At 40.8% G+C, this 13,252-nt stretch overlaps 1 protein-coding gene across 1 annotated transcript in view; it reads right to left on the reverse strand.

Moving 5' to 3' along the window:
- Nucleotides 1–3,795: 3,795 nt before the first annotated feature.
- The window catches only part of RTTN (rotatin), a 228,839-nt gene continuing 219,382 nt past the window's right edge, over nt 3,796–13,252 (reverse strand). The window contains exons 45-50 of the mRNA XM_040432294.1: nt 11,967–12,093; nt 10,887–11,089; nt 9,341–9,608; nt 7,830–7,933; nt 5,925–5,994; nt 3,796–4,001 (exon numbers count right to left, since the gene is read on the reverse strand). Coding sequence (XP_040288228.1) covers nt 3,922–4,001; nt 5,925–5,994; nt 7,830–7,933; nt 9,341–9,608; nt 10,887–11,089; nt 11,967–12,093 — 852 coding nt within the window. The 3' untranslated portion in view covers nt 3,796–3,921. The remainder of the gene's footprint in view (nt 4,002–5,924; nt 5,995–7,829; nt 7,934–9,340; nt 9,609–10,886; nt 11,090–11,966; nt 12,094–13,252) is intronic.

Below are 13,252 nucleotides of genomic sequence, written 5' to 3' on the forward strand. Positions count from 1 at the left end.
CTTCTTTCTTCCAAGCTATACATGTTAAGCATATTATCAAAAATTTTTTTTAATGAATCCATGTGTAATAAAGTACCGTATTTCCATATGTCTTGTTCTTTTTATTCTGTGTCTTGTCATTTCTTCAAAAAAACGCTTTTTATGATATTCAAATGAAGCTGTAAGGAGTCCAGAGGGGCGTTCTTCTTTGTCCACGGTGCCCAGGAACGCCCCTCTGAAGTGCCGTGCCCGCCTAAATTTGAAAACTAAGAACTCCTCCAGGATCGCCTAAATCGCCTCCCAGAGGCGAGGCTAAGTGCTACCCCCCCCAAGCGCCGCACTCTGCGGCAAACACCCCCAATCCTCCTCTCGCCCGCATCCGAAATCCCGCGCAGGCGCAGTGCCGGCGATTGCCTGCGCGATGATAAAACGACTGAGGGCAACAGCTTCAACAGCGTCACTGGGCATGCCGATCCCAGCTGGCTGAGGAAACAGCGAACACGTCACTGGGATCGGCGCATGCCCAGTGACGCTGTTGAAGCTGTTGCCCTCAGTCGTCTTATCATCGCGCAGGCAATCGCCGGCACTGCACCTGCGCGGGATTTCGGATGCGGACAAGAGGAGGATCGGGGGTGTTTGCCGCAGAGTGCGGCACTGGGGGGGGGGGGAGCACTTAGCCTCCCCTCTGGGGCACGGCACTTCAGAGGGGCGTTCCTGGGCACCGTGGACAAAGAATAACGCCCCTCTGGGCTCCTTACAGCTTCATTTGAATATCATAAAAAGCGTTTTTTTGAAGAAATGACAAGACACAGAATAAAAAGAACAAGACATATGGAAATAAGGTACTTTATTACACATGGATTCATAAAAAAAAAATTTGCTAATATGCTAGTGACAGATTCCCTTTAAATGATTCTGCACAAGGTTGTGTCTCTACGATCTGAAAATGTGAGGGGCTACAGTGTGGCTATTTACAGCAACCTTTGGGTATCCAAACACGAGGGAATGTCAATGAGGAGGTTATTATTAAGGGGACATTGCCTGCGTTGTTGGTAAGATCACTCCTTTGGAGTAAAGCAGGTGTTTTGACACTAAGGCCCCATTCACACGGGCGAGATTTCCACGCGGGTGCAATGCGTGAGGTGAACGCATTGCACCTGTAACTGAATCCGGACCCATTCATTTCTATGGGGCTGTGCACATGAGCGGTGATTTTCACGTATCACTTGTGCGTTGCGTGAAGATCGCAGTATGCTCTATTTTGTGCGTTTTTCACACAACGCAGGCCCCATAGAAGTGAATGGGCCTGCGTGAAAATCACAAGCATCCGCAAGCAATTGGGGATGCGGTGCGATTTTAACGCATGGTTGCCGATCATTATAATTTTCCCTTATAACATGGTTATAAGGGAAAATAATAGCATTCTTAATACAGAATGCATAGTACAATAGGGCTGGAGGGGTTAAAAAAAAATAATAATAATTTAACTCACCTTAATCCACTTGTTTGCGCAGCCCGGCTTCTCTTCTGCCTTCATCTGTGAGGAAAAGGACCTGTGGTGACGTCACTGCGCTCATCACATGGTCCATCATATGATCCATTACCATGGTGATGGATCATGTGATGGACCATGTGATGAACGCAGTGAGGTCATCAAAATCTACACAACACCTAAACCAAACCCGAACTTCTGTGAAGACGTTTGGGTACCAAACATGCCGATTTTTCTCACGCGTGTGCAAAACGCATTACAATGTTTTGAACTCGCGCGGAAAAATCGTGCATGTTCCCGCATCTTTTCCCGCAACGCCCGTGTGAAACCAGCCTAAGTGCACTGCTGACCATGTAGAGACACTTTTTAATTGAAACTAACAATGGTGTGTTGGGATTTTGAGGTTCACCTGTTGTGCTCTGGGTCCTTACTTGGTTTATGAATGTAATCATGTAGATAGCTATATCACCATACAAAATGACTACATTTTAGGGCTCAAGCACATCACCATATCCGCTTTGCGGTCTGCAAAAAATGGATACCGGTCAAGTGCATGCCGCCGTTTCTTCTTTAACTCTTGCAGAAATGTCCTATATTTATCCGCAAACAGACATATATAGGACAGTTTTGTGGAGCCGCAGAAAGGACATACGGATAAGGACAACACACAGTGTGCTGTCTGCATCTTATGCGGCCCCATTAAAATGACTGAGCCCAATTTTTTGTGGACATTAGTCATTACCCCAGGGCCTAGGTAGCACTTTTCTATTGGAGCCTAGGATATCAAAGCTATATTTATGCCTCATAGTTTATAGACAAAGTTGGCTCCACAACATATAGACTTTCAGGGAGTGAATACTAATGCATATTACATTTCTGTGTTTTTTTTCCTAATTCCAAAAAAAATGCAAAAAAATATTTTGCACCTTCAAAAGGTTAAATCAAATGGTGAAAATCACCCCCCCCCCCCAAAAAAAAAAAAAATAAAAATAATAATAATAATCTTAATTCCAGGTTGTATTGTAACAAAACAGGAAAAACACAAGGGTGTGGATACTTTTGCAAGACACTATATCTGCACTATCTGCATAAAACTCATTGTTTCTCATGACTGACAGAGCATCATTCATCAACTTCTTATGAACTGAAATGCTTAATATGTATGCCTGAAGCTGTGCTCGCTTAAGTTTTAATGAAGACTAATTTAAAATAAATTTTCTCACTGTGAAAACTAATTGCACAAATTAAGTCAAAGACAATGAAAGGCTAAACTTCTAAAATGAACGAGAGGCAGATAAATATATATATATATCGTCTCCAATAATAACGGAGGGAATAATTTGATAAACTGATACTGAACGTCATAGATGATTTTATTATAGCAATAAATACATACTTACAAATGAAGTTAGCAAAAAATGCATTGCTAATATAAACTCACACAGAAACGTGTATCACATATATAAAAGACAAGAAAAACAAACATTCAGAGGCAGTATTTCTTCTGAGCTCAAAGACTGAGAAAGAAAACAACCAACAGCTTTTAATTTCATCTTTCAATTCCACCTTCCATATCAAGAATGTATCACCTGTCACTACCTTGAAAGTATAGGCAGAGATTTCTAGACGTAGGTGGTAATTCCTTTAGCAATCAGGATTTTCGTTTTATTGCTCGTGGAAAGAGAAAACAGTCTTTTTGTACTTTTAGTACATTGTTTGGTTTACGTGGAACATAATGGAATGTAACAGACTTCCACAGGAGTCGGAAAATATCATTTCCTACAGTTTCCATATAAGAAATGCTTTCATGTGCTGCAACATGCTGTGCTACCCTAAATTATGACAGATCTTCTTCTTTCATTAAAGGGAATCTGTCAGCTCTGAAACACCCTCCAAACTAGAGGAAGCGGTGTGTAGTGTAAGTGACGTTGAGTCCGGTTATGTCATTTTTATCTTCATACTCACTTGCAGTCTGATTCTGTGCTCTGACAAACCAGCAGTAAAATGCACTGAGAGGACTCCGATGCTCACTCACATAATGGAGAGGACTCCAAGAAGAGTCCTCTCAATACATTTTACTGCCGGTTTGTGGGAGCACAGCGTCGAAATGGAAGAGAGTATGAGGATAAAACTTGCATAATCAGATTCAGCATCACTTACACTATACACCTCTTACTCTAGTTCAGGGGGTGTTTCGGAGCTGACAGGTTCCCTTTAAAGTCTCATGCAGACGTAAAACTTTGTATGGTGTGTGAAACTAGTTAAATTTTAGCCGTGCTTTTTTTATATATATATATATATATATATATATATATATATATATATATATATCCCATGCCACTGTATACTGATAGTTCTAGGTGCTCACAACAGCAGTTCCTCCCATAGCACAAGACAGAATCCATGTTGCAGATCAAGCTCAGGCTTGGTTGAAGTCTTCTTCATAATTTTCAACTAGCAAGAGCAAGCTCCAAATTCTCCAGACATTTCAAATGATAAACTTCAAGCCTTTCTTCAAAAGCAGATCCATCTGTGAATAGATGAACATAATGTAGAAATCTCTCTCAGTAGATAATTATCCTTAAAGCCAATGCACCATGTTTCCCACACCACAAATCATTCTAATGATTTTGAAGTGCATCATATAATACTTTCTAGAAACACATGATCCTGGATATATAGAGTAGGCATCAGGTTACAAAGGGAACATTTTTGGCATTAAGCCTGACTCTATAATGCAACAAATATAGCATTGCATGTCTTCAGCTGACCATAAACACGAGAAAGGTGACCACTTTTGGTAGCTCAAGTTCAACCATCTACCTTCCCTGACCTCCAGATAAACATTCATGCATGACATGGGAAGACACATATGCCAGGAACTTATCCTCAACAAATTCAATGTGTTGATACTCATTTACCCTAATATTAAGGGGTAACATTGGTGGCCTCTACTGTGTATGAGCCGCTTAAAATGGTCATCTAGAACATTTAACAATCTCAGAGATCTTGGTTTCTATCGGATGACTTGACCACCCGCATGTCATGACTGCAGCCAATCACTACCTGCTTATTGGCTGCAGTGGTCACATCCAGGTGGTTGCAACATCCTCACTGCTGGAAAGAATGCCAGTGGTGACACATTTTTCAGGTAATAGTTTGCCACTTTTTCACATCCACTTTCTTGTTCCAGATTGTTAAATGTACTGTACAACCCCATTAAGACCAAAGAAGTTCATAAAATACCCACAAAGCATTATCTTACATAATGATAACTTGATGATTAGAAGTACTGTAAATTAAACATTTTAGTAAATCAAAGCTGCTGTTTTTTTGTTGTTGCCAGTAATGTTATTTTTACTTGCAGAGATATAGGAATGCTTAACTTCCTTGAACCATTACATTTCTATCAACCACCGATGCCATGGAAGGGCATCCATTTTACACAGATATGTTTAAATAAATGTCACAGTCTTTTTATTTATTTTTTGCTGCACATAAATGCATGGTAGACTCTTCTTTCGAGACTCCCTAAATAAAAGTACATTGACGGATACTTTTTTTTTTTAACACTTGAGTCTATGTAAAATGGACGCCCTTCCGGTTGGCATCTGTTTGCAGTCTTTTTTTTTGGGGTATCTATTAAATGGATCTGCTGAGTGGTTAATAGAAAGGTGTCCACTCCCATATTGGTAGTCAGCCGACTGTTAAATACATGGTGGCATTAAGGTCTCCACACTTGAGAAACCAATATGGTTTGTGAATTCAAATAATCCTGTGGGCGTGTTCAATCTGATGTCGATTTTCAGATTCGAAAATTGCCAATATCTCTTAAGATAAAACTGTAACTTCTTTTTTTAAACTAATGAACTGATCTTTTTAGTTACAGGATGAAATCCTGCTTTGCTAGGGATGAGCGAATCGACTTCGGATGAAATATCTGAAGTCGATTTGCATAAAACTTTGTTCGAATACTGTATGAAGCGAGCGCTCCGTACAGTATTATAATGTATTGGCTCTGATGAGCCAAAGTTATTACTTCACTCAAGTAATAACTTGAGAAATTCATTTTTAGTGTAAAAAACAATTTACGGTACTGAATTCGGGTTCGGTTCCAAGGTCTTCTTGCGAGACTTCGCGTAGTAATAACTTCGGCTCAGAGCCAATACATTCTAATACAGTATTCAAACGAAGTTTTATATGAATCGACCTAGGATGATTTAATCCGAAGTCGATTCGCTCATCCCTAATGGTTACTATGGTTAGTGTGAAAACTGAAGCTTTATAGAGTACATTTGATGAGAAATTTAGCAAGTGAATATTTCACACAGGAATGCAAATAGAACAACATAACCTTACAAGAAAGCTAAAAAGATCATAGTAGAAATCCTCTGAAAACTGCAGCTCAATTTATAAAATATTCACAAAAACATATCACCATTACTTCACTTACTTTTCCTTAATGTAGATAGGGTGTCTTCTATTCTCCCTTTTAACAATGGAGTCTTCAGAGTAACTTTTGCCTAAGACAGAAAAATAAATGTAATCTGTGATTAGAACAAATCCTGTGTAACAAATCTCCTATTAACAAAAAAAAAAAAAAAAAAGAAAATTCAATTAAAATGGTCGTGCCAAGTTTTGAGGTTATCCCCTAACCACAGGATAGGGGATAACTAACTGATTGGCAGGGGGAACATCGCTGAGGCTCCCACCATTCTTGAGAGGAGGGGTCTCATTCCCCCGATCTGATGGAGTGATCGGTCAAGCAAGTGCGCGGCCCTTAATTCCTTCTCTACGAGACCACCAGAAATAGCAGAGCATTATACTCATCTATCTCCTGCAGTCACACAGAAAATGAATAGAGCAGCACGGTGCATGCTCGACCTGATACTCCATCAGATTATGGGAATGGGACCCCATTCTCAGGATTGGTGGGGATTCCAGTGGTCAGACCCCTACCGATTAAAGGAAACCTGTCACCTAGATTTAGTGTATAGAGCTGGGGACATGGGCTGCTAGATGGCCGCTAGCACATCTGCAATACCCAGTCCCCACAGCTCTCTGCGCTTTTATTGTGTTAAAAAACCTTTTTGATCAATATGCAAATGACCTGATATGTGTCCTGTGTCCGGAGATGAGCCCAGCGGAAAGGAGCCCAGCACCGCCCCGCGTCCTCCGAATCTCCTCCTTGCTGGCCGACGTCACCGAGCTGGAGGGCCGAAATCTCGCGATGCACGAGCTAGCGCATGCGCAGTTCATTCCCTGTGCTGATGCCAGCACAGGGAATGAACATGATGCCGACACTGCGCATGCGTTAGCTCGCGCATCGCGAGATTTCGGCGCTCCAGCTCGGTGACGTCGGCCAGCAAGGAGGAGATTCGGAGGACGCGGGGCGGTGCTGGGCTCCTTTCCGATTGACTCATCTCCGGATACAGGACACATATCAGGACATTTGCATATTGATCAAAAAGATTTTTTAACACAATAAAAGCGCAGAGAGCTGTGGGGACTGGGTATTGCAGATGTGCTAGTGGCCCCATCTAGCAGCCCATGTCCCCAGCTCTATACACTAAATCCAGGTGACAGGTTCCCTTTAACTAGTTATCCCCAATCCTGTGGATAGGAGATAAATTTGAACTTGGCACAACCTCTTTAAGCTCCCATGTAAAAATTACCCTTTTGATTAGCCGAAATGGATCCTTTAACATACGGTAACTAGGAATATTTAATGGGACAAATCCTAATAAATCAAAAAGCAACAAAGGACTAAAACAAAAGAATTATCCTCTACATTCACTTTTTAGCAACAGGTAGGAGATATGGTATGAGGATAAGTTAAAGGAAAAAGATTTGTATACTGAAATCAACACAATGATCGAAAAAATTGATGTGATCTATGACATGTGGTTTTGAGCTGTTAAATAGGTCATCAGATCGAGAGGATAGGAATAAATATTGGATGAGCTCTGTGCTAAAAAGATATCTCTGCCTACCATCATTATAAACAGCATCCACAATCTCACTGAATTCTAAGGGACATTTATTTGTCGGTCTTCAAAATATCAAAAGATGATGAGAACAGTAAAAACAATGTACGAATAGAAGATCATAAGATACATTTATGTGTTATCAAAAACAGGCAAATAAGGAATTTTGTGGTCTCTGGGAGGATCCAATGTTCAGGCCCAGAAAGATATTAAAAGTATATATGCAATTTTTGGCTTTTGTTCATACATTTAAATGCAGATCTATACAGATATGAAAAAGTTACCCAAACTATTACACAGCACTGTGACAAACTTTGGAGCACTCGTAAAGAATGAGAATACTTCACCTTCTCCTTTCATATAGCACCTACCTTCTGATAATTGTGAAGTAAAGCCCATAATGCAGAAGCCCCTATTCTCTGAACATTGGGGTCTTCATTTTCCAGACAGGCACATAGCACACTCATAATTGTATCTAGAACAAGGAAAGGGCCCATGAGCCATTAGTCAGGTACTAAGTGCAAAGAAGACCTTTACATTCCATAGCATGTAGTGGTGGTAGACCTGTACATTGACATGGAACCTTCTATTGTTATAAACCATTAGAGGGGTTGTCTCATGAAGACAATCCCTGTCCATATGCAATATTAGAGCATATGGATGTTGGAAAAGGCAACTTCTGTTGTGGTGGGCTTCAGCAACCCATGTATTACATAGACAACTAATTAACTAAAGGTTTGCCATGCATTACTATACCAAATGGCTAACTGGACACGGTTTCCCTTGGCAAAGCGAGACAGGAAGACTGCTGTATTGGCCGTCTCTCGTGGGGACAACCCCTTTAAGTACATTAGGAATTTTACCTCCAAAGATTTGGAGTGACGTTGCCTGCCTTCTGCTAATCTGCTTTTACCTCTTCTACTATAAGGTGAGGCTTTGATCTGTACTTGCCTGGTTGCAGACATTTTTGGGACATCCCCAGTCTATACTCGGGCTGAACTGACGGCATTACAAGGGGACAAGGAGGTTTGGCAGGATGTAACTGTAACTGCCACAAAGCCATATAAATTAAGACTATATCTACACAAGGACAGTTTACATTTAATCTCATGGATTCAAGCTGGTTACTCCTGATGGATATGGACAGGGCCAGGTAAACGTACTTTCAAGTAAAAAGTAAAATACATGCCTAACTACTTACATAACTGAGAACTTTTTTACATCTAACAGCTGTCCACCCATCATACCTGCACAGTATGGGGAATCTTGCTATTAGAGCAGCATATCTCCGTACTGAAGCCTGTGCTTTCAGGTCACGAGCACACGGTCTTCTAAATGGAGCAGAGTCTGTCTACCCTGACGGATTCTCTTTAATAGCATTCAACATATTATGTATGCAGAGTTTCTTTCACAATGTCCTCTGTAATTGGACTTTGTTAAATTAGATCAATATCAAGGAAGAATTCCTGTTTGCGGCTTTTGCTGGCAGACTTACACCATATTATAGAAACTGCATAAAAAATGGTCTGAAAGTCAGTGGAAAAAGAAAAAAACATCTGAGGCTACATGCACACGACCGTATGTGTTTTGCGGTCCGCAAAAAAAACGGATGACATCCGTATGCCATTTTCTTTTGTGGATTTATTGTAACAATGCCTAAAACGGACAAGAATAGGACATGTTCTATTTCTTTTGCAGGGCTACGTAATGGACATACTGATGCGGACAGCACACGGTGTGCTGTCCGTATTTTTTGCGGACCCATTGAAATGAATGGGTCCGCATCCTATCCGCAAAAAAAACTGAACGGACACGAAAACAAACAATGTTCGTGTGCATGTAGCCTAATTCTGAGATTAGTCACTTCCTGATGGCTCCTTACCATTGGAAAGTATCTTCGGTTTATTGGCTTGATTAAAGCAGATGTTATGTAAAATAAGCAAGGCAGTGGAGAATGTAACCTTCTGCTTGTATCTTGTGAGCTCCAGGAGCAAGTCTAAGCTTCCTTTCAGCTTCATAATCATCATCTGACCGTCACTTCCCAGCGACAAATTCCACAAAAATTTCAGCCACAGATTAGCCACAACATTAAAGCTCTTGTTGTTGCCCTTTGCCAAGGAGAGGGATAAAAAGTTTTGCAAGAAATTACTCTGCAAATGAGAAAAAGACGACAATTTAGAAAAACATGATAAAAATTCATTCATAACCAAATTGCATTCTCAATCAAGCTCATTGGTTTTGGGACCATATGCTATTCTACTAAATTGGCATCTCATTCCGGACTTTCATAGTGAACTGCACTTCTGGAATGTACTGCATCTGTCTACAGAATTAATTCCTACATAAGCCAATATTGTAACTCACAAAAGGATGCATATACAGTACAATGCATTCAGAAAGTCTTCAGACCCTTTCACTTTTTTCAAAATTTTGTTATGTTGCTCCTTGTGCTAAAATAAAAAAAAGAATTCACATTTTCCCCCATAAATCTGGACTCAATACCCCATAATGACAAAGTCTAAACAGAAGGTTAGAAAGCTTTGCTAATTTATTTGAAAAGGAAAAACTAAAATCTTTCATACACATAAGTATTCAGACTCTTTACTCAGTACTTAGTTGAAGTACCCTCGGCAGTGAGAAGGGTGCTGACACACGTTCAGGCTTTTTGATGCAGTTTTTGAAGCCAACATCATGTATAGATCTTAGGAGGAGAGAAAGTATTAAGGACAAACACAACTTCTCCACTTTATTCAATCCACTCCTGGTTTTGGCTTCAAAAACTGCATCAAAAACCTTAACTGTAGTCTTCTTGGGTATATCTTCTGCCATTCTTCCCTGCAGATCCCCTCTAGTTCTGTCAAGTTGGATGGAGACTGTTGGTTCACAACCAATATTCAGATCTCTATAGAGATGTTCAATTGGACTCAAGTCAAGGCTCTGGCTGGGCCACTGAAGGACATTCACAAAGCCATTCCCGTGTTGTCTCCTGGCTGTGTGCTTAGGGTCACAGCTGAATGGAGCAAAGTACAGAGATATTCTTAATAAAAGCCTGATCCAGAGTGCTCTGCGCCTCAGACTGAGGTGAGGCGAACCTTAGCCCACAGCACTCTGGATCAGGTTTTCAACATTATTATTAGAATATCTATGTACTTTCTTCCGTTCAGTTTTCTCTTAACTCTGACCAGTCTCACTGTCCCAGCCACTGCAAAAACACTGCCACAGTATGATGCTGCCATCACCAGGATTCACTAGACACAAGGACGGTATTGGGCAGGTGATGAGCAGTGCCTGGTTTCCTCCAGACATGACACTTAGAATTGAGACCTAAAAGTTCAATCTTGGTTTCATCAGTTCTTCAGCCATTAACAAGACTGTGACCAGTAGATATGTTGTGTCCTATTACATTTTAGTCTCTCCATTTTCCATACCTTCTGAATGATACACTTGCAGTCTTGGGTATCAGCAACATTAGAAAGAAGACCAAATCCCCCTTGTTGTACAAGGCTGCTGCAGGAAGATGGGTCTGCAGCAATCTTTAGAACGCTCTGCAGTATGGAGTTGCCTGTTGGAGGTTTCTGTGATGGCGTGGTGGACATTACACCAGTGTTAGTGCAGCATAAGGAACTAGAAGCTTGATAATGGGGGAAAGAAACACCCTTTAGTAAAACAGACAAGTAGACACAAATCTCTGCAGATGAAGTAAACTGCAGTGACTGTATCTTGCTTCTTAAAGTTACATATCTGGCAGTCTTTACAGTTTATCACACTGCGCTGTTCTAACAACTATTTTATCCTAATAAGGAGGATTTAAAGTTTACCTAAACCTAGAGATACATTTCTATTAAAACCTATTCTAAATGTGGTGGAAATCATTTTTGTAATGTACTTTATTATTATTATTATTAACTTTTCCTTGTGAAACAAGCATTACTTTTTAAGCCCAAGGTGACTTGAAGATGCAATCCTCCTTATCATTGCACTCTATCTGAGATCCACAATGTTCTCATTGAGTTCTGGCAAGCCAGACTTCATAGAAATGTATTAATCGCCGATCAAAGTATTCAATGCCGATCCCAGTCATGGAGGCCGGGTAAAATGGATAATTAGAATAGCTCCTTCATAACAGATGTTTGAAAACTTCTCATAATAAGTTTCTCAAGGAATACCGTTGCATAGAATGTAACTGTGAGGAACTGAATTTCAATTCAATTTCATTTACAATTTCAAATTGCTAAAGTCAATTAAAAAATTGTATCATTATTGTATTAAAAAATATACATTAAAAAAGGCTCATTATAAAAAAAAATAGGGAAACTACTGTAGGAAATGGTGGCACAGGATGTCCTACAAGGACAACTGAATGTAGTGTTTTATAGTATGTAAGCAAAAAAAAAAAGAAGCAAAATGGAAGGCTTAAGAAACACTCATCTTTTCAGTTACAGCTATGAAATGAAATTTAGGCATGATGGATATATGGGCATGGAGAATTTGTTCATCTGTTTCTTTACCTGCGGGAAAGTTTGCCGTGTAGACACAAAGTAATTGCAAAGCACCTTGCATGAGTGTGTCATCCATCAAAAGCCATGGCCAAAGAGAATACAGCACAGAAGCAAACTGAGACTCCAGGGCAGCTGCCTAGCAAAAGGAAAAGTTCATTGAAACAAAATTATGGTCCAGCTTGCCTCAAGATGACAATTTTGTTCTTAGAGTTTGAAAAACCCTACAATAATTATAAGACAGTATGCAAGATTGAAAAAAAAAGGAAACAAAACACAAAACCTAGAAATAGATCAAATAACAATTCTTAACACATAAGTTTTTTCTTCTCTGACCTATTATAAAAGTTACATGAAGTAAACTATAGTTAAAGGGGTTGTCCGGATTCAGAGCTGAACCCGGACATAGCTCCATTTTCACCCAGGCAGCCCCCCTGACATGAGCATCGGAGCAGTTCATGCTCCGATGCTCTCCTTTGCCCTGCGCTAAATCGCGCAGGGCAAAGGCATTTTCAGGTATTCAGGTGACTAACCGGGCTTTACATGGGGCTGCCAGGAAGGCCGGTGACATCACCGGCACTGATGGGCGGGCTTTAGCGCTGCCCTAGCCTGTAAAACGGCTAGGGCAGCGCTAAAGCACGCCCATCAGAGCCGGTGACGTCACCAAACACACTGCCAGGTGGAGGCCTCCGCCCGGCAATGTGTTATTGTAAACAAAAGAGCCCGTGCCCTGCGCGATCTAGCGCAGGACAAGGGAGCGCATTGGAGCATGAGGCGAAAATATGGGTATGTCCGGGTTCAGCTCTGAACCCGGACAACCCCTTTAACGTAATCTTCTTACCAGTGACTGTATTTGTGAGTTATCCCCTCCCTTTTGATGCTCAGCTGTGTCATGTCACCAGCAGTCTGATCTCCAACTGACAGGACAGGAATCCAGTTACTTCTCTATTCATTCCTACGAGACTGACAGTGAGTCTCCCATAGGAATACATAAGGAATCTGACTTCCTGTCCTCACATAAGATGCTGTGTTAAATTTGGAAAATCAGAGTTTGTTTCCTCTTCTATTTTTTAACTCACACAAAATAAAAATAAGCTACAATTAATTATTATTACTGGAGTTGTCCCACCTTGCCGATAGAACTAAGCGCATGACCCAGGTGGCCAGACGTACAGAAACAGCTGAGCATGCCAGCCTTTCACCGTTTCTGGGATTTCCAGAAGCAGCATAGCTTGTTCAGCTACGTTGTTTTTGTAACTTCCGTTCAACACAATGAGAGAGTTATGGAAACGGCAGAG

This window comes from Bufo bufo, chromosome 5, assembly GCF_905171765.1.
Source record: "Bufo bufo chromosome 5, aBufBuf1.1, whole genome shotgun sequence".
Lineage (NCBI taxonomy): Eukaryota > Metazoa > Chordata > Amphibia > Anura > Bufonidae > Bufo > Bufo bufo.